Raw genomic sequence first — 22,011 nt, 5'->3', positions numbered from 1 at the left:
GCTGACTCATTTACTGGCCACATAACTGGGCTAATGTCTGGTTCCCCTCAGCTATTTCCAACCACCCTTCCTTGGTGTGGCTCCTTCATCCATAGGTCTTCAGTCTCCTCGGGGTAAATGCATGGGACCCCTGTCCACCAACTCCTCTCCCCAGCTGGTCTCTTCCTGGGGCACTGCACAGCTCGGTCTCTGGTCCAGAGTTCCACAGCAAGGTAGAGATATCTGGCTCCAGTCCAACTTAGCTGGAAGGCCTTCCTTTTATACTTCCTGTCCTGCCCCTTCCCCTCCACTTCCAGCACAGGGACAGGGCTAGCTTGGTTCTGCCCAGTCAGGAGATGTGGAGTGTTTCCTCCCTGTCAGGCTTGGAGGGAGGTCACTCTGCCTCACACACTCAGTTTGCGCCACAGCCCAGATTCTCCGAGATATTTAGGTGCCTAACTTTCATTTATTTCAATGGGAGTTAGGAGCCCAAAGACTCTGGAAGTCCAGATCTGGGCCCACGTGCTTTACAAACATCAGGCAAATTTTAGCTGCCAGTTACACCAGTATAAATCCAGAGTAATCCCTTTGTAACTCTAGTTGCACGGCCAAATTCCATTCTGTTGGAATATCCTCATTGTGACTGATTACAGGGACAGATTCTGCTCTCAGACACACCGGTGTAAATGCAAAAATGATTCCCAACTTCAGTGGGATTACTCCACATTTACACCATTCTAGAAAAATCCTCCCAACAAATTACCACCATCCCCATGAGTTCACAGATAGGGAAACGGAGGCAGAGGCAGGTTGTGATTTGCCCAAAACAACTGATCCCAGTGCTAGAGCTGGGATTAATACTTGGTCCTTCGTGATTCCCAGGTCTGAGCTCCAACCGCTTATGCATACATCACTCCAGAATGAGTTCCACGCCGGAAACAGTACAATATGTGATAATAAAACATGTACAGCAATGAAATTCTCTAAATATTCATTACACATTCGTGATGCTTGTCATTTCTACTTGGTCGGTGCACCTACTAGAAGAACGACTTGTCTCGGACACCTGGAGAACAAAGAAATCCTGCCTCCTGAATATGGCCCCAAAAATCTTCTTTAAGTGTAACCTGAACCGTTTGTTCACAAAAGCATACAGCAAGGGGTTGAGGCAACAATGAATAAAGGCAAGGCTCTCAGTCACTTGCATAGCGTAGTCCAAGTGCTTGCTAGTTTCACAATCCTTAATCACATGGAGGTTTTGCAACAAATGCAGAATGAGGGTAACGTTGTATGGGAACCATAGCACAAAGAAAACTACCACCAAAAGAACGACCAGGCGGAGAGCTCTCTTCTTGCCAGGAGACATTAACGCAGTGAGGACACAAGCTACGCGGGAGTAGAAGAACACCATGCAAAGGAATGGAAGGAAGAAGCCTAGCAGGATCTGCTGGAATTGAAAGAGAAGCTGCCAGATGGAGTTGTGCAGGCCATAGTCGAGGTGGCAAACTCGTCTCCCGTTGTGGAGATCCTGCACCTGCATGAAGATAAAGTCAGGAATAGACAGCACTATGGAAATAACCCACACTACTGAAGAGATAAGGAAGCTCTTTCTTGGGGCCCTTAAGTTTTTATTGGACCAAGCATGAACAATCTCCAGGTATTTGTCCAGACTCATGCAGCTGACAAAGAAGATGCCACTGTAGAAGTTGGTGGTGTAGATGACACTTATGATCTTGCAGAAGGCATTCCCAAACACCCACTGAGACGCTGCGTACGTGGCCCAGAAGGGAAGGGTTACCACGAAAAGAAGGTCTGAAACGGTCAGATTCAGCAGATACACCTCGGTCATTTTCTTGTTCTTGGTATATTTGATCAAGATGGCAAAGAGTAGACAGTTCCCAGGCAATCCAAGCAGAAACACTGTTGTATAGAGCACTGGCAGGAACACCTTGCCAAACGCCTTGACATTTTCCTTTGTGCAAAGCAAAAACTGGATGTAATCCTCCTCCTCTAAGTATTGGTACTCGTAGTCAGTCAGATTGGCTGGGTTATCTGTGGTATGCAGCATGGTAGACATTGGTACTGTTGCCACCCTTGGTGGTAAACTTTTCAAGAGACCCCTCTGTTACATTCTGCAATAAAAAAGTAAAGAGGACCAATAGTGCATTTCAAAAGACATTTTGATCTACATACGAAAAGTGAGGTTTGCATGCTAAGTAAGTTACTATGGAGATTTCTACCTCCACTTCATAGGTTTGAATCCATCCCAGGTTGACAGTGACTGACCCTCTGCCAGCTGTTTAGTGGCCTATGTTTGGTGACCTCAGCCCAGTCCCTGGTAGAGATGCCTACATCACCGGTCTCTGCACAAGGTGTCAAAAATTCAACAGCTCTGGAGACAAAACTATACTCTTGCCTCTTTGGAGTAGAGCCCTCAGGTCAGGTCTGAGGAACACTGAGGCAGTGTGGGATGCCTGCTGCTCTCCATGCTGTACCTGAGAAGTACATGAGGCCTTATAAAAAGAGAGAATGACAGATGACAGGAACGCTATGGCTTCACTGCAAAAAAGAGGTGTGATTTTACGTCAAGATAGCTATCTTGATGTAAAATCCTCATGCAGCCAAGACACAGATAGTTTTTAGTCCTTGATGAAGCTAGTCAAGATCAACACCATTGTTATGATTTGGGGGATCTGTCTGTACAGTGTATGAATTCTGTTTGAGATGATTAACTCTGTATATATGACCACATGAGACTGCAAACTCCATTTTGATTGTAAGGCTGGTCTTCACTTTTCTACTGTCTTTTAACCTCCATCTAGAACTAGGATTCAAGTGGGGTGTTGGCACATGGATAACAAAAGAGAGTTCTTGACTTAAAGGGCTCTCCCGCTGAAATAGAATAGTTCTGAACGACAGACTGGCTTCCCACCAGTAGAAATGGTTAATCAAGGGGGAGGTCACTTTGGCAACTAAGTCACCTGACAGGGGTCTGTGGTCACATGTTGAGGCTAATGACACAGGGACAAGAAGGTTATAAAAAGAGAGGCGCTGAGCTATTTGGGGCCAGATCAAGATGATGGAGAAGAAACCCAGCATGGAAGAGCCTATGAAGCAGGGGACCGTGCCTGAACACAGATGGTCCTCCAAGGACTCCCAAGGGAAGGGTGAGCTAATGAGGGGCATTGTGCTTGGGATGTTTGTTATGATCTAAATGATCTGTACTCTCTTCTGCTTTATCTGTTAAGTGAAAGGGTGATGGTGTTAGAATCTAGGCAAAGTGTCTCACTGTGTTCTGTGCTCTATGGTACCATGTGCACCCTTGAAGAGGTAAACCAGATGGCTCAAAACTTCTGGTGGGAGTCTGGGAGAGGGTGTGTTTAAGCTACGGGTCAGTCTGGAGGAGTCAGCACTGAGCCCAGGAGCTAGGCAACTAGAATTGGGGTGTAACTCTCAGGAGCGTTGCCAGACAAAGGGTCTGCACCTGGATAGTATGCTGGGAACTCCCCAAAATGGGGCGGTAGATGGTCTCTGTTCAGGCTCCAGAAGCTTAAGACACAGTGGACACATCAGCTGGGTTCCCTCACAACAGTCTGGTGAGTGGCCATGGGATGGTGCTCAACTGGGACCTGGGAGACCTATACCCACACCTGGGGTGGACCTCACCGATCTACGATGAGGTAAAAATGGCAGTGCCCTGTCTCCTCCAGGATCTTATGTGGAGATAACTACCTCTTTTTTGGAGTGAAGACTAAGGCTGTGTCTACACTTGCAGAGTTTTTGCGCTGTCAGTTTCAATGGCGACAGTGAACTAGTAAAAGAAAAGCGCTGGTTTGTGTACTCACTTTCACAGGCGAGTGTTTACATTTGCAGCACTTCCATTGCTGAAGAGAGCAGTGCCATGACGGCAGCTATCCCACAGCGCAGCTCTGTCCATTTTGACGGTGGGCCTTGTGGGAAGAGGGCCAGGGGAGGATCGCGGAGCATCCTGGGTCCCTGCACAGCCTCCTCTCCCTAAACACTGATCAGCTGCAGTAGTTCAGCATTGCTCCAAGCAGGGGATCATCTGCTCCGTGGAGCAAGCATTGTCACCTGGCCAGATAAGTGAGCACTTGCCAAGAAAACAGGAAAGGGAGTTTCCAAAGTTCCCTGGGACTTTATAGGGGGAAGGGTGGATGTCTGTTTACCTAGCATCACAACAGCGGAGCTGCTGGCCAGAGTCATTGCCTAAGTGCCCTGGGATATCCTGCAGAGGCTAAAAGCTCTGTAAAGAGGAAAAACACGTCTGCACATCACCGCAAAAAAAAAGCTGTGCGCCTCTCGTGGAGGTGGTTTTCTTTGAGGTGAAACTTCTGAGTTTCACTGCAAAAAGTCATTGGCAAGTGTGGTTTTTGCACACACACACACAAAAAGGACATTTTCCGCTTTAAATGGCAAGTGTAGACATGCCCCAAGGCCTTTTTGCGCAGGAACAGGTATTGACGCTAAGCAAAACCAGCGCAGGTTAAAATTAGCAGGTCAAGTAACCTGTGTGTGACCCTGAGAGGCATGTTGAGAGACATTGCAATTGTAATCAGGACAGTTCACTTGTGCCTGGGCATCAGAGATACTAAAAGAGGTTCCTAGGCTAGGCCTATTCATATGTGTTGATAAGAAATCAAGGAAGATACTGTGTGTATGTTTATGTCTGTCTATATCCTGCAACTGTAATTAACTTTAAAATCAAAGGTGTATATACTGCATGAATCTAATGAATTTTACCTATATATCTGCAATGACTGGGAGTGATCAGCAGCAGAAAACTGGAGCTTTTTACAGTCATCAACAGCCTCACTAGAATCTGATGTGCAATCTGTCCCCGCAAATCCTGACAGCTCTGGAAAACCAGGTCTGCCCAGATCCACAGGCGTGGGAAGAGAAAAACATACAGTGTAGCGTTAGTACTTTTTGTAAGTGGCAACAGTTATATAACCAGGAGCTAATGAATCCCCCACCTAAAACTAGGGCAAGGAAAGAGCAATATTATATTGTCTGCAGTCTTAGTGTATAGCCTGATAGAAAAGAGACAGTGAATTCCATAGGCAAAAGGTAATGATTTTCTCAGATCCAAGAGACAAGAAAAGAATTGGAGGACGTTAGAAATTATGTGGTGGAAAATAATTCTCCAAATGTCAGTGCTCTGAGTGCAAACACTGCATAGAATTAAATTAGATAGTAAGTAATCACAAAAAAAAACCCTACAAATTGATTGTCATAAAGAAACAGACAATGGAAAATAATAAAAGGTAAATGTCTAACAGCATGTATATGTTTCTGAATACCACAAGCTTCGTGGGATCACTGTAGCCAGACAGCCAGCCCCCCCCCGCCCCCCTCAGACCAGCATTGCTGGAAACACAGGAGGAAGCAGGAACAGGGCACTTAACATATATTCCAGCACAGCCTTTGAAGCTGTGAAAGCACAGGTGTGCTGCTACAATGTGCCTCTGGGAACAGATACGATGATTAAGCTCACAGCAGGCAGAGGCCCTGTGACAGACATGGCTCTTAGCCCCAACTAAATAGCGTGATGCACACACACCAACATCCTAGTTGGGAAAATATTTACCCTGATAAAAGAAATGTCCAGTAGTCGACACTTATTGTTTCTCTCCTTTGCAAGTGTAAACTACTCTTGCGAAAGCTGGCGTCACCCCGACAGACCAGCCTCAATTTGGCATAAGAAAGGAGAAAGAGAATAAAGGAGTACAGAGGTATAAGTAGGGGACCTACAGCACCATGATTTTTGAGTGCTTTTCACTATCTATCTGCTGGTCAGATAAGTGACAGCCTCCCAAGGCTTCTGCAGCTAAGAGGGTCCCTACGCCTTGTCCCTTATTCGTCTTTCCGCGGAATTGAGTGACCGATCCTGGCTTGGCACCGCTGGAATCGAGAGATGCAAGGAGGGTAAGAAGCACCCACACCTGATCTCCTATCTTTAGTGTACACATATTTTGAAATAGAGCTCTATACTTTGTTTTCTTTCTTTGGGATTGTGGCTTCAGTTTTGTAACTTGTTTGTATGTGTAACATCTCTACATTTAAATAAGTAGGCACTAGCAATTTTGTAACCACATGATTAGAATCTAGCTTAATAAATTTTGGTAACCATTTATGCATAAGCCTGACTTGTTTTCTCTGGTTTACTGTAAAGCAGCCAACACAATGTAACCCTTCTGCCCGTCAGAGTTGGCAGCAACAAGGGCCGGGTTCAATATCTAGGGGTTCCATTCCAATAACACAATGCAAACCGGCTCGAGCCCCCACCCAGTGACCTGGGACAAATATATACCACCCCCGCTGGGCGCCTCCAAGAGGCAATACTTCCCCTCTCGCAAGCACATAATTTGAGTGTAGCAAAAGTCTTTTAATAACAGAGAGAAACAATGTGGCATTATGTTGGGGAAACACCACCAACCGGATTCATAACACAACCCATGAGCAAAAACAACCCCACCCCAGGCAAATTGGGGCATGCCCTTTTCCCTTTGGTTCTTGAGTCCAGCAACCCCAAAAGTCCAATGCCCCAAAAGTCTCTGTCCCTGGTCAGGGCAGCCCCAGAGTTCGAAAGTTTATCGGCGGAGCTTTACCTCCCAACCTGGGTGGAAATGGAACAGGGGTAAGAGGCACCTTACGTGATCTGAAGCTGACCGCCCCATAGCTCCATAGCGGCGCTCCGCTCCGCCAGCCGCCCCACAAAACTCCTTCGCGCAGCTGCGCTCCGCTCCACCAGCCGCCCCACGAACTCCTTCGCTCAGCTGCGCTCCGCTCCGCCAGCCGCCCCACGAACTCCTTCGCTCAGCTGCGCTCCGCTCCGCCAGCCGCCCCACGAACTCCTTCACTCAGCTCCACGGCCCACAAGCAGCTCCTGCCATCCACACACTGCTCCATGTCGAACTGCTTCACCAGCCGTCCCGCAAACTGCTCCACAATATATCTTCAGGCTCCCCCACTACTTAACACAACACTCAGTGATTTCAGCTCTTAGGTGAATTCAGCTTATAGTAGGGGAGCCCCAGTGCTGGTGCACTGTCAGCCCAAAGTGAGCTCAGCAGCCTATAACTAGACTTCTAATGAAATCAAAATTAGCTCTGATATTTCACAGTGGAGAGAGGAGGAAGTGCAATCAGCATGTAAGGCCCTCACCAAGGGGCCCATGCCACCAAGTATTAATACTTGTCCCCAGTCTCTCTCCCTTCACACAGTTTTGGAACCCATGACCCTTGCCTAGCGAGTGCTACTTAGATGATGGTGAATCCCTCCATCGTAACAAAAGGCCACGTACAGTTCCAAGCACAGTTCCCATAATCAGGGTAATAACAGTTTATTCTTCCTGCCCCAATAACAGAGACACTGGGGATCCCACAGCAGCCAAAGTGACCATTTGGGCAGCTATGGTCTCATTCTAGGCGTGGTGGGTGTGCCTATGCAAATGAGATCGGCCCCTGAAGTTCTTTTCCACAACTTGCCACACCTCACCACCAGATGTCAGGGTGGAGCTCATCCTGACACTGCTTACATCCTCCCCCCAGCCGAGACTTTGTCGTCCCGACAAATCACACTCCCTTTATACCAACTCATTGGTTTCCTCCAAAGGGCCTCAGGAAGCCCACTTTAGCTTCCACAAGCCTGTGTGCTAAATGTATTGGCTCCTCACTAGTCACCCCAGGTGCATCATAAGTTAACCGTTTCACTGGTCTTATCACCCTGTCTCGTCTATTGAGAATCTCTGTTGCCGAAGTAAGGGGAACATCCTCTTGAGTGACGGATGGAGAGGCTTCCCTGGAGGGTCCCTCGGCTACTGGCGTAGGCCCCTGCACTCCTAGTTCTAACGCTGGAGGGTCCAAGGTGCCCAGGACATCCTCTACCTGTCTGTCCCCATTGTCCAATAACCTGTGTGTATCATCACAGGGGGGTCTCATCAGCAGCACCGGGGTATCAGAAAGGGGCCTAAATAGTTCCGCCATTGGGTTTAGGGCGGAAGAGGGAAAACTCTCGTTTGGTTCAGCTGATCGAGACTGAAATCTTGTCTCCATCCCAGGATACACCAGGGTTGTGTCTTCCTCCTCAGACTCACTCTCAGATGTGCAGAATAGGGGTAAGTTAGCTGCAGGGGGCCCACTGTCTGTGTTGGATGGCGGCTTTGGTCTAGCACCTCTGTTCTGCCCGGCGGCCCTGCCGTGGCCCATCTCACAAGGGGTGCTTACCAATTCCCCCACAGGGAGCAAAAGGTTTCTATGCACCGTCTTTATTTGCCCTGGACCGTCTTCAGGTTTGATCTTGTAGACCGGCAGATCTCCCAGCTTTTCCATCACCAGGTAAGGTATTGCCTTCCATCTGTCAGCTATCTTGTGTTTGCCAGCAATACCCAAATTTCGCAGCAGGACTCTGTCCCCCAGCTGGAGCTCCTGCGAACGCACTCTAGCATCATATCGATGTTTGTTGCGGTCTGCGTTCTTCCGAGCCGCAGCGGTAGCTAAGCGATAAGCATCCCGCAGCTTTTCTCTTAGTCGGGATACATATTGCTGATGAGTTTCATAGCTATCTCCATCCTCTGATACACCAAAGCACAAGTCTATGGGTAATCTTGGTTCTCGCCCAAACATCAAGAGATATGGGGTGACTCCCGTAGCATCGTTCTTTGTGGCATTGTAGGCATGCACCAGAAATGCGACATGCTGGCTCCAGGTTGCCTTCTGCTCTGGTCGCAAAGTTCCCAACATATCTAATAGGGTTCGATTGAACCTCTCTGGCTGAGGATCACCTTGGGGGTGATAAGGCGTTGTCCTAGACTTTTTAATTCCTGCTATCTTCAGCACCTCCTTCAGAAGGTGACTCTCAAAATCCCGCCCCTGATCAGAGTGTATCCGAGCCGGGAATCCATAGACTGAGAAATATTTGTCCCACAATACTCGAGCAATGGTGGTGGCCCTCTGATCACGTGTGGGATATGCTTGTGCATACCGTGTAAAATGGTCAGTCACTACTAGAATGTTTCCAACATTCCTCTTGTCTACCTCTACAGACAAGAAATCAATGCATACCAACTCCAAAGGTTTGTTGCTGGTGATGTTCTTGAGATATGCAGCCCTCGTGGGCAGAGTTTTCCTTTGAACACACCGAGCGCAAGTCTCACATTTCCTGCGAACATCTTCAGCCATTCGGGGCCAATAGAACCTACTACGAATAAGTTCCAGGGTCCTCTCCATCCCTAAATGCCCAAAGTCATCATGCAGGGCCCTCATGGCCAGGGCTCTGTACTTTTTTGGCAGTACTAGTTGTGCTCGTTGTTTTTGTAAAGGGTCAGTGGTCATTCGGTGTAGCACTCCCTGAATCAGTTTTAGTTTGGTCCATTCTCTCAATAGTAGTTTACCCTCCGGGTTAGGTGGGACAACCGCAGTTGGGCTTCGCCCCTCCCTTTTGGCAAGTAGTGTATCACGAATGTCAATATCTTGCCGCTGGGCTTCTTGCCAGTCAGCCGCATTGAGCATGGGCAAAGGAGATTGGTCTAATGCAATATAGTTCACCGAAGCAGAAGGCATGCATTCAGGGGGCAGGCCCAAAGCTTCTGCAACACATCCCTGAAAGTCTTCACGGGCCTCTGGCTCTCGGCGACTCACACTGCAAATAGCTCTCACTCCATCTGTGGGTATCACAGCAACTTCTGGAGCCTGCGGACGCCTGGACAATGCATCTGCATCTACATTGCTTCTCCCTGATCGGTACTGAATGCTGAACTCATAGCTAGCCAAGGCGGCCACCCATCTCTGCCCTGTAGCATCCAGCTTAGCACTTGTTAACACATAAGTCAGTGGATTGTTGTCTGTCCACACCTGGAACTGAGCACCATACAAGTAGTCTCGAAATTTCTCAGTGATGGCCCATTTCAAGGCCAAAAACTCCAGCTTGTGGGTGGGATAGCGAGTTTCACTATCAGACAATCCTCGGCTGGCAAAGGCTACAGGTTTACATTTGCCTTCCACTTCCTGGTACAGGACTGCTCCCAGACCCTCCAAACTGGCATCAGTATGCAGGATAAATGGTTTGCTTGGGTCAGCAAAAACTAGGACTGGAGCATGAGTTAGACAAGTAATGATTTCTTGAAAAGCCCTTTCACATCTCTCATCCCACCGTGGCCCAAATGGTGCAAAGGGGCCATTGTGTCTCTGCACAGGAGGCTTTGGGGACCTCCCCTTATTCTTGGACTTAGATTTGTTCTTGCTGGACTGATGTCCCCTGGTAAGATCATTCAGAGGCTTTACAATCGTAGCATAGTTTTTCACAAATCTGCGGTAGTAGCCACTAAATCCAAGGAAGGTCTTGAGTTCTCTGTAGTTACTTGGACGTGGCCATGTAGTGAGTGCTTCTATTTTATCAGGATCAGTACTCACACCTTCTTGGGACACAATGTGACCCACATACTTCACTGAGGTTCTGCAGAACTGGCATTTGTCAATTGAAAGCTTCAGACCATAATCCTCCAACCTATCAAGCACTTTAAGAAGTCTTTCTTCATGCTCCTCTAAGGTTCTTCCAAACACAATCAGGTCATCCAAATAAACTAACACTTGCAGTAAATTCATGTCTCCCACAACTTTCTCCATGAGACGTTGAAAGGTGGCAGGTGCTCCAGAAATCCCTTGGGGCATGCGTTCGAACTGATAAAACCCTAATGGGCAGATGAAGGCTGTCTTCTCCTTATCTTCTTCTCCCAGAGGGATCTGGTAGTATCCACTTCGAAGATCCAACACAGAGAACCACTGGCTTCCCAGCAAACAGTCTAAGGCGTCTTGCACTCGAGGCATAGTGTACTGGTCGACCACCGTACGGCTGTTTAGGGTGCGGTAGTCAATACACATCCGGATTTTCCCATTCTTTTTGCGGACTACCACAATGGGTGAGGCGTATGGGCTGCGGGACTCTGTAATGATGCCATTCGCAGCCAGCTCCTGAAGATGATGTCGCACATCTTCCATCTCAGAGAGAGCAATCTTCCTAGATCTCTCCCTGAAAGGTCGAGAGTCATGTAGTCTGATATTGTGCTCTACTCCTTTTGCACATCCCACATCCCACTCATGCAGTGAGAACACCTTGGATCTTTCACAAAGTTTCTTCCTCAGGCGATCTTTCCAGTCCTCGGACACTGGTGAATCTCCAAAGTCAAACTTTGCTGGGTCTATTGCCGGAACTGGAGTTTCATACTGGGGTTTTACAATCGACTCAGGCTCAAAGAGGTCTGCTATCTTTTGTCCTTGCTTCACAAAAATATCACGACTCGTTTCATTAACAATCAGTATAGTCACCCTTTCCTGGGCTTCAGCAGGTAGGGTTATGACTCCACTGGGGACCAGCACTCCTTCAGGGAGCTCTCCTCCCATCGGCTGCTCTATCATTGCTAACGTCCCTTTACTGCCTTTCAGACAGGTACTCATGACAAGCACTTCTTGCTCCGTCCTTGCAGGCACTACTAAGGGGGTTGTGCCCGCGTACTTCAGTGCCCCAAGCGGTAGCTCAGATGTGTCCCTTTTAGCGCTCTCAATTTTCCTATAGGCTTCAGCACAAAGCGTATGGATCATCAGGGTATTCAGGTACTGGTCCCCAGCCCGCCTTCTGCAGTAATCCGCGAGTACCTTGAAGAGACTGGAGTTGGTCCCTATCAGCACAGACACATCAGAAGTCCCTTTAGGGTCAGGGCATATTAAGGCAGCTGTGTCTACCTCTTCTCTTACCCCAGCAACCTCCTCTGGGAATTCCAGGTGCACTATGACATACCCTTGATAGGGGTATTCATCCATGCTGAGGCCACATAGGCCAAGGCCAGTCAGTGGCTGTATAGGCAGGTGCCTAAGCATCTGTTGGTAGAATGACTGAAATATAATAGTCACTTGAGATCCAGTGTCAAGCACTGCTTTACACTCCACCCCTTCGATCCTCACCATGACCTCTGCTCGAGGCCCTATCAGTCCTGCAGGGATCCCAGCTGGACAGTCTTTTCTGGGGGAATCTTCAAATCCTGCAGACCTGGGGGGTCCCCGTCCCCAGACCCTCTGGCAGCTACCGGATCTCTCCCAACTGATCCTCAGCTTTCCATACACTAAGGAGGGGTTTTCTTCATTACGGCACTTGGCAGCACTGTGTCCATCCTGACCACATCGGTAGCAGAAGAATTGACCTTTCCCCCTTCGCCTGGGGGGGATGGTGGCTCTAAGTGCGGGCTTCTCAATCGCCACAGTTTGAGGCTTCTTATTCCTAGAAGTCTTAACTCGGTCAACGGTACTTTGCAGCTCAGCTATCCGTTCCGTCAGGACCTGCATTTGTTGGGCAAGTTCCTCTCTGGTGCTCACCATCAGTACACTGGCCATTTGCAGTGGTGTTGTGCTGGCTGGCTCCGATGTTTGGGCTTCCCAAAACTCACTGGCAGCCTGCCTTTCTTCCTCCTCTCGGACCTCTTTTATCAGCTGGGAGTAACTTGGGGGATGTTCCCGTCGTTCTCTTAGCCGGAGATGAAGTAGAATCGGGTTCTGATACTGAGTTCCTCTTACAATTTGAGCCAGTCTGGTCTGATCCATCTGCTCAGCAGTCACTGCTCCCCTCATGACAGCTCTCTGAAGCAGTCTCTCCAGTCTCTGTATGTAGGCTGAAGCCTTCTCGCCCTTTTGTTGTCGGGAATTAAGGAATTTACAGTAGCTGTCTTCAGGGCCCTCTACGCTCCCAAAGTTGTGTTCAAGGGCCTCTAGGCAGTCCTTCACACTGACCCCAGGGTCAATGAGCTTCAGGGTGCGAATCACATCTAATGCTGGGCCGCCAAGGCTCTCTATAAGGCATCTTCGCTTTTCTGCATCTGGTACGGCCCACTCTTGCAGCATTTCAGTGGTATGCTCTAACCAGGGTTCAAACTCCTCCTCCCCAGCAAATAATCTTAACTTACGACAAGAGTCTGACTCAGCATGGGGCAGCACAACCTTTTCCAATATTTGCCCCAGAGCTTTTGTCCAATCATCAGCCGAGGCTGCAGCCTCCGAGCTAGAAGCTGCTGAGCCAGGGTCCAACAAACCTGACATATTAGCCATTATACAAACAGTAATTTCCTCAAAATATAAGCACAAACAAAAAAAAATATAAATTGTTTCCCAATGTAGTGGATCACTCAACAGGTGCTTGCGAGGGGTACTGACCCAGGCAAATCCCGGACGAGCCCCCAAAAATGTAACCCTTCTGCCCGTCAGAGTTGGCAGCAACAAGGGCCGGGTTCAATATCTAGGGGTTCCATTCCAATAACACAATGCAAACCGGCTCGAGCCCCCACCCAGTGACCTGGGACAAATATATACCACCCCCGCTGGGCGCCTCCAAGAGGCAATACTTCCCCTCTCGCAAGCACATAGTTTGAGTGTAGCAAAAGTCTTTTAATAACAGAGAGAAACAATGTGGCATTATGTTGGGGAAACACCACCAACCGGATTCATAACACAACCCATGAGCAAAAACAACCCCACCCCAGGCAAATTGGGGCATGCCCTTTTCCCTTTGGTTCTTGAGTCCAGCAACCCCAAAAGTCCAATGCCCCAAAAGTCTCTGTCCCTGGTCAGGGCAGCCCCAGAGTTCGAAAGTTTATCGGCGGAGCTTTACCTCCCAACCTGGGTGGAAATGGAACAGGGGTAAGAGGCACCTTACGTGATCTGAAGCTGACCGCCCCATAGCTCCATAGCGGCGCTCCGCTCCGCCAGCCGCCCCACAAAACTCCTTCGCGCAGCTGCGCTCCGCTCCACCAGCCGCCCCACGAACTCCTTCGCTCAGCTGCGCTCCGCTCCGCCAGCCGCCCCACGAACTCCTTCGCTCAGCTGCGCTCCGCTCCGCCAGCCGCCCCACGAACTCCTTCACTCAGCTCCACGGCCCACAAGCAGCTCCTGCCATCCACACACTGCTCCATGTCGAACTGCTTCACCAGCCGTCCCGCAAACTGCTCCACAATATATCTTCAGGCTCCCCCACTACTTAACACAACACTCAGTGATTTCAGCTCTTAGGTGAATTCAGCTTATAGTAGGGGAGCCCCAGTGCTGGTGCACTGTCAGCCCAAAGTGAGCTCAGCAGCCTATAACTAGACTTCTAATGAAATCAAAATTAGCTCTGATATTTCACAGTGGAGAGAGGAGGAAGTGCAATCAGCATGTAAGGCCCTCACCAAGGGGCCCATGCCACCAAGTATTAATACTTGTCCCCAGTCTCTCTCCCTTCACACAGTTTTGGAACCCATGACCCTTGCCTAGCGAGTGCTACTTAGATGATGGTGAATCCCTCCATCGTAACAAAAGGCCACGTACAGTTCCAAGCACAGTTCCCATAATCAGGGTAATAACAGTTTATTCTTCCTGCCCCAATAACAGAGACACTGGGGATCCCACAGCAGCCAAAGTGACCATTTGGGCAGCTATGGTCTCATTCTAGGCGTGGTGGGTGTGCCTATGCAAATGAGATCGGCCCCTGAAGTTCTTTTCCACAACTTGCCACACCTCACCACCAGATGTCAGGGTGGAGCTCATCCTGACACTGCTTACAACAATTAAAGAACCTCAGCCGTTTTGGCTCTAAAGCCTGGCCATTAGGTGAGAGTACTAAGAGCCTAGCGTTGAGTTGTGCCGCCTCCACGGGGCAAACTCTTGGGGCACCTGTCAGTCAATCCTGGCTGCCCGCTGCGAAGGAGCTCTGAGCTCTAGCAGTTAAAGTCACGGGTGTGGAGAGGCTCTTAGTGCTGCCATTGGGGCACCTGTCAGTCAGTATTGACTGCCCGCTGCGAAGGAGCTCTGAGCTCTAGCAGTTAAAGTCACGGGTGGTTAGGACCTTGGGGCATCCGTCAGCCTAGCCCGGGCTGCCCGCCGCGAAGGGACAGTGCGTCCTAGCGGTTAAAGTCACGGATGGTATAAACGGGCATAGCTGGCACCTCACCAAACATCCTTGGCCGTCGGCTAACAATCACCAATAGAATTATACAAATTTACAAATTATCAAAGCTGCAAGATCAGACAATACAAATCCAGTCAATACTACATAGCCATAATATGTTAGGGTGGGGATAATAGTAATAAAATGGGGGAATACATACATATTTGTTAGTAATTTTGAAGACCGAGAGTTTGTGTTTAAATCATTACCCTATTCTCTCTCCCAATACCCATCTGCTTCTGTCATCCACCTGTTGCAAGGCAAAGCGTTTCAAAGGGGATTAGTGATTACAGGGCCTTACTTTCTGAGGCTGGGATTTTCAAAGTTGTCCAGTGGAGTTATATACTCGGAGCCCAATAAATGTCAATGGGAGTTGGACACCTTATCTTCCTGGGACTCCTTTGAACATGCCAACCTGAGTATCCAATTTGAATCACTATAAAGAGATCTCTTTTTCGCTGCTACTTTGCGGGGATCTATAGTGAGTCCTGTCAGGGAAATGACATTACCCAGGAACATAAAAACCTAAGAACTTCATACTGGGTCAGACCAATGATCCATCTAGCCCCGTATCATGTCTTCTGATAGTGGCCAATGCCAGATGTTTCAGAGGGAATGAACAGAACAGGCAATCATTGAGTGACCCACGCCCTGTCATCCACTCCCGGCTTCTGGCAGTCAGAGGCTAGGGAATCCCAGAACATAGTTGTATCCCTAACCATCTTGGCTTGTAACCATTGATGGACCTATCCTCCATGAACGTATCGAGTTCTTTAAACCGTTATACTTTTGGCCTTCACAACATCCCCGGCAAAGAGTTCCACAGATTGACTGTGTGTTGTGTGAAGAAATACTTCCTTTTGTTTGTTTTAAACTTGCTGCCTATTAATTTCAGTGGGTGACTGTGATTCTTCTGTTATGTGAAAAGTAACTAAGATTTCCCTATTCACTTTCTCCACACCATTCATGAATGTACAGCCCTCTATCATATTCCTCAATCAGATGTCTCTTTTCCAAGCTGAAATGGCCCCGTATTTTTAATCTCTCCTCATATGGAAGCTGTTCTATACCCTTAATAATTTTTGTTGCCATTCTCTGTACCTTCTCCAATTCTAATATATCTTTCTTGAGCTGGAACAACCAGAACTGCATTCAGTATTCAATATGTGGGCGTACCATGGATTTATATAGTGTCATTATGATAATTTCTGTCTTATTATTTATCTCTTCCCTCACGGTTCCTAACATTCTGTTAACTTTTTGACTGCCGCTACACACTGAGCAGATATTTTCAGAAAACTATCCATGATGACTCCAAGATCTCTTTCTTGAGGAGTAACAGCTAATTTAGAACCCATTGTTTTGTATGTATAGTTGGGATTATGTTTTCCATTACTTTGCATTTATCAACATTGAATTTCATCTGCATTTTGTTGTCCAGTCACCCAGTTTTGTGAGGTCCCTTTGTAACTCTTCACAGTCTGCTTTGGACTTAACTATCTTGAGTAATTTAGTATCATCGGCAAATTTTGCCACCTCACTGTTTACCCCATTTTCTAGATCATTTATGAATATTTTGAACAGCACTGGTCCCAGTAGACATCCCTGGGGGTCACCACTATTTACCTCTCTCCATTCTGAAAAATGACCATTTATTCCTACCCTTTATTTCCTATCTTTTAACCAGTTACTGATCCATGAGAGGACCTTCCCTCTTATCTCATGACTGCTTACTTTGCATAAGAGCCTTTGATGAGGGACCTTGTCAAAGGCTTTCTGAAAGTCCAAATATACTATATCTACTAGATCACCATTGTCCATGTTTGTCGACCTCCTCAAAGAAGTCTAATAGATTGGTGAGGCATGATTTCCTTTTACAAAAGCCGCGTTGACTCTTCCCCAACAAATCGTGTTCATCTGTGTCTGATAATTCTGTTCTTTACTATAGTTTCAACCAATTTGCCTTGTACTGAAATTAGGCTTACCAGCCTGTAGTTGCCAGGAGCCTTTGTTAAAAATTGGTGTCCCATTAGCTATCCTCCAGTCATCTGGCACATAAGCTGACTTATCGGGACCGATTGTGCATGCTACTTCCCAGAGAAGGTTTTGATCCTTCCAGGACTGTCATACCCTCATCCACATACTGCCATTCTTTACTGTGTGTGTGGCTAAAACAACGAGATTAAAGGAGAGAAGAGGTTGTAGTTATTCCAGGACCTGATCCAAAGCCCCTTCAAATCAGTGGAGAGACCCCCATTGACATCTGAGCTTTGGTTCAGGCCCTAAGTGAAATGGGCCAGGAGGCCTCGTGCTCACTGCTACATGTTTTGGGGTATGTCTACATTGCATTCAGGAGGGATGCCTGCAGGATTTGTAGGCAGCCGTGGGCTAGCTTTGATCAAGTAGCTTGCCAAAAACAGCAGTGTAAACCACAGTGGCATAGGCTAGCTGCCCAGGCAGGTACCCTCCACCCCCACAGGGTCCCAGAGCTCCGGCTCCAGCCCAAGCCCAAACATTGCACAGCAATTCTTCAGCCCTAGAGCTCAAGTCAGCTGACCTAGGCCAGCTATGTGGTTTTTTATTCCCACGTCGATGTACGGTAAGAATCTAGGATCTGGTCCAAAGCCCACTGAAGTCAGTGGAAAGATTTCCATTAACGTCAGTGAGCTTTGGATCAGGCTCCAGTATAGCTAGTAAACCATCTAATACAAAAGAAGAAAAGGAAACACCTCAAATCCCTTATGGAAATTTTTTTCAGAGGTTCAAATTTAAATGAAATTAACTTACAAATGCTTTCTCCTGATCCTCTCCTGTTACAGTCCAGCCATCTGGCTCTGCTGCAGCAGCTTCTCCGCTGATCGCTTTGGCTGCGAACAGATAAGGGAAGGAAACATAACAGGAAAAAGAGTGCTTGGATTTTTTTTTTTTGGCCTTTTATCTTATTTGCATAGAGCAGATCAAAGTGACCTATCATAATTCATAGAATTTAAGGCCAGAATGGACCATGACGCTCATCTCATCCAACTTCATACATAACATGGTCCACACCCAATAACATCTGCACCAAGCCCATAACTTCTGGTTGACCTCTTGCCGCTTTTAGAAAGTCGTCCAGTTTTGATTTAAAGAGTGCACGTGATGGAGAATCCACTACATCCCGCGTTTCACTAGTTAATTACCTTCACCATTAAAAATGGATACCTTATTTCTAATCTAATCTAATCTGAATTTGTCTAGTTTCAACTTCAAACCACTGGATCTCATAATGCCTTTTTCTGTTAGATTAAAGAGCTGTACTGTCAGAAATCTCTTCCCCATCTAAGTACTTGTAGACCATGATCAAGTCATCTCTCGATCTCTTTGATGAACTAAATCGATAGAGCTTCTTTAGTCTCTCAGTATAAGGCATATTTTCCAGATCCCAAAAATAGTATAACCTCTATAGTATTCATTACCATGTATTTTTTGACAGGTTTCCATGCCCCATTTAGGGTTTAGGTCCTGCCCTCTGTCCCCGTTTCCGCTGGCGTCAAAGTTTGGCGCTGTCGACCATTTTGAAAAATGTTATGTTTGAATAGGGGGAATGTTGCCTGCTGGTCATCTTGGGAATTAGCTCTTGTCCAGCCTGGAGCGCCCTCTTCAGGCCAGTGTCTCACCTGCCTTAGGGACCCCATGGCCCTCCCAGACCCCGGTGCCTCTTTACCTCAGGGCTCTCCCCCAGCAGTGCCCCCTTACTCTGGGTCTCCCCTCCTAGGGGAACCCCCAACTCTCTAAACCCACCTTGCTTCAGTGGCTACTGTCAGTCATCATCTAGCCCCCGCTCACTGGGGCAGACTGCAGTCTGTAAAGGCCACTCATCATTGGCAAGGGAGTCAGACCAGCTGCCTCCGCCTAACCCCGGGCTACATGTCTGCAACCCCTGTAGCTGCTTTAGCCTTTGGCAAGGCCCGCAGCCTCAGATTTGCCCAGCTGGAGCTCCCCAGCTCCTCTTGCCTTTCCCCAGCACTGCTCTACTCCCAGTACCCTGAGCTCCCAGGCAGCCAGGTCCTCCTCTCTCCGCAGCTAAAACGACGAGATTAAGGGAGAGAAGAGGCTGTAGTTATCCCAGGGCCTGATCCAAAGCCCCTTCAAATGAGTGGAGAGACCCCCGTTACATCTGAGCTTTGGTTCAGGCCCTAAGTGAAATGGGCCAGGAGGCCTCATGTAGAGGTACCGTGCTCACTGCTACATGCTTTGGGGTATGTCTTCATTGAATTCAGGAGGGGTGCTGCAGAATGTGTAGGCAGCCGTGGGCTAGCTTTGATCAAGTAGCTTGCCAAAAACAGCAGTGTAACCCACAGTGGCACAGGCTAACTGCCCAAGCAGGTACCCTCCACCCCCACAGGGTCCCAGAGCTCCGGCTCCAGCCCAAGCCCAAACATTACACAGCAATTCTTCAGCCCTAGAGCCCAAGTCATGTGAGCCCAAGTCAGCTGACCTAGGCCAGCTGTGGGTTTTTTTATTCCCATGTCGATGTACGGTAAGAATCTAGGATCTGGTCCAAAGCCCACCGAAGTCAGTGGAAAGATTCCCATTAACTTCAGTGAGCTTTGGATCAGGCTCCAGTATAACTAGTAAACATCTAATACAAAAGAAGAAAAGGAAACCCCTCAAATCCATTATGGAAATTTTTTTCAGAGGTTCTGTCAAGGTTCCTCCCCCACTCTGAACTCTAGGGTACAGATGTGGGGACCTGCATGAAAAACCTCCTAAGCTTATCTTTACCAGCTTAGGTCAAAACTTCCCCAAGGTACAAAATATTCCACCCTTTGTCCTTGGATTGGCCGCTACCACCACCAAACTAATACTGGTTACTGGGGAAGAGCTGTTTGGACGCGTCTTTCCCCCCAAAATACTTCCCAAAACCTTGCACCCCACTTCTTGGACAAGGTTTGGTAAAAAGCCTCACCAATTTGCCTAGGTGACTACAGACCCAGACCCTTGGATCTTAAGAACAATGAACAATCCTCCCAACACTTGCACCCCCACTTTCCTGGGAAATGTTGGATAAAAAAAGCCTCACCAATTTGCATAGGTGACCACAGACCCAAACCCTTGGATCTGAGAAAAATGAAAAAGCATTCAGTTTTCTTACAAGAAGACTTTTAATAAAAATAGAAGTAAATAGAAATAAAGAAATCCCCCCTGTAAAATCAGGATGGTAGATACCCTTACAGGGTAATTAGATTCAAAACATAGAGAACCCATCTAGGCAAAACCTTAAGTTATAAAAAAGATACACAGACAGAAATAGTTATTCTATTCAGCACAGTTCTTTTCTCAGCCATTTAAAGAAATCATAATCTAACACGTACCTAGCTAGATTACTTACTAAAAGTTCTAAGATTCCATTCCTGGTCTATCCCCGGCAAAGACAGAATATAGACAGACCCACAGACCCTTTGTTTCTCTCCCTCCTTCCAGCTTTTGAAAGTATCTTGTCTCCTCATTGGTCATTTTGGTCAGGTGCCAGCGAGGTTACCGTTAGCTTCTTAACCCTTTACAGGTAAGAGGAGCTTTCCCCTGGCCAGGAGGGATTTCAAAGGGGTTTATCCTTCCCTTTATATTTATGACAGGTTCAAATTTAAAATAAAATTAACTTACAAATGCTTTCTCCTGATCCTCTCCTGTTACAGTCCAGCCATCTGACTCTGCTGTAGCAACTTCTCCACTGATTGCTTTTTCTGCTAACAGATAAGGGAAGGAAACAGGACAGGAAAAAGAGTGCTTGGATTTTTATTTTATTTATTTTTGGCCTGTTTTCTTATTTGCATAGAACAGAGCAAAGTGACCTAATCATAATTCATAAAATTTAAGGCCAGAACGGACCATGAGGCTCATCTAGTCCAACTTCATACATAACATGGTCCACACCCAATAACATCTGCACCAAGCCCATAATTTCTGGTTGACCTATTGCTGTTCTTAGAAAGTCGTCCAGTTTTGATTTAAAGAGTGCAAGTGATGGAGAATCCACTACATCCTGCGTTTCACTAGTTAATTACCTTCACCGTTAAAAATGGATACCTTATTTCTAATCTAATCTAATCTGAATTTGTCTAGTTTCAACTTCAAACCACTGGATCTCGTAATGCCTTTTTCTGCTCGATTAAAGAGCTGTACTGTCAGAAATCTCTTTCCCATCTAAGTACTTGTAGACCACGATCAAGTCATCTCTCGATCTCTTTGATGAACTAAATTGATAGAGCTTCTATAGTCTCTCACCATAAGGCATATTTTCCAGATCCCAAAGCATTCTTGGAGCTCTACTGGAACTTTTTCAATTGGTTATCTGCCATTTCGGTCATTGCTTTCCAGGATACAGTGCCCTGTCTTATAAATGTAACTTACATTCTTTGTTCCTGGATGTACGACTTTGCATTTGGCTGTGTGAAATCATTTTGTGCAAATGAGCCCACTTTGCCAAGCAATCCAGGTTAATCTGTATAACTGACCTGTCGCCATTATTTTACCAGCAATTATTTCATATTTTCTTCATTGACACAGATATTGAATAGCATTGAGCCAAGAACAGATCTCTGCACAGCGCCACTAGAAACACCCTTATTTGGAGGATGATTTCCCCATTGGCAGTTACTGTCTGCAGTGTATCAGTTAATCATCTTTCAGTCCATTTAATATGGTCTATATTGATTTTGGATAGTGCTAAAAATTTTTATCAGAATGTTATTTGGGACTAAGTGAAATGCCTTACAGAAATCTAAGTATGCTATTCATGGTTACTTTTTTCAACCAAAACTGTAATCTCATCAAAAAACACTATTACATTTGTTTGGCAAGACCTATTTTCCATAAAACCATGTTGACTGGCATTAATTATGCTACCATCCTTGAATTCTTTGCTGATCAAAATCCATATCAACCTTTCCATGATTTTGCCCAGGCTCAGTGTTAGGCTCAGTGGTCTATAGTTTCCCAGGTCATCCCATTTTTACTTGTTTTTAAATATTAGTACAACATTTGCTTTTTCTCAGTTCTCTTGAACTTCCT

The 22,011-nt window shown here is 47.0% G+C and overlaps 1 protein-coding gene across 3 annotated transcripts; it reads right to left on the bottom strand.

The window, feature by feature from the left end:
* Positions 1–308: 308 nt before the first annotated feature.
* On the bottom strand, positions 309–20,636 carry ACKR2 (atypical chemokine receptor 2). Of its 3 annotated transcripts, XM_084618136.1 has the most exons (3): positions 20,605–20,636; positions 17,749–17,828; positions 309–2,111 (listed from the first exon to the last, which is right to left on the bottom strand). In XM_084618136.1, exon 3 carries the CDS (start codon positions 2,054–2,056, stop codon positions 974–976), a length of 1,083 nt encoding a protein of 360 aa, XP_084474262.1. In that variant the 5' UTR covers positions 2,057–2,111; positions 17,749–17,828; positions 20,605–20,636; the 3' UTR covers positions 309–973. The 3 variants fall into 3 exon arrangements, with proteins under 3 accessions (XP_084474262.1, XP_084474263.1, XP_084474264.1); XM_084618137.1 differs by lacking the exons at positions 17,749–17,828; positions 20,605–20,636 and adding an exon at positions 6,654–8,331; XM_084618138.1 differs by lacking the exons at positions 17,749–17,828; positions 20,605–20,636 and adding an exon at positions 4,741–4,839.
* Positions 20,637–22,011: the final 1,375 nt, after the last annotated feature.

Source organism: Lepidochelys olivacea, assembly GCF_965140295.1.
Source record: "Lepidochelys olivacea isolate rLepOli2 genome assembly, chromosome: 2".
NCBI lineage: Eukaryota > Metazoa > Chordata > Testudines > Cheloniidae > Lepidochelys > Lepidochelys olivacea.
This window is presented reverse-complemented; position numbering and strand designations above follow the sequence as displayed.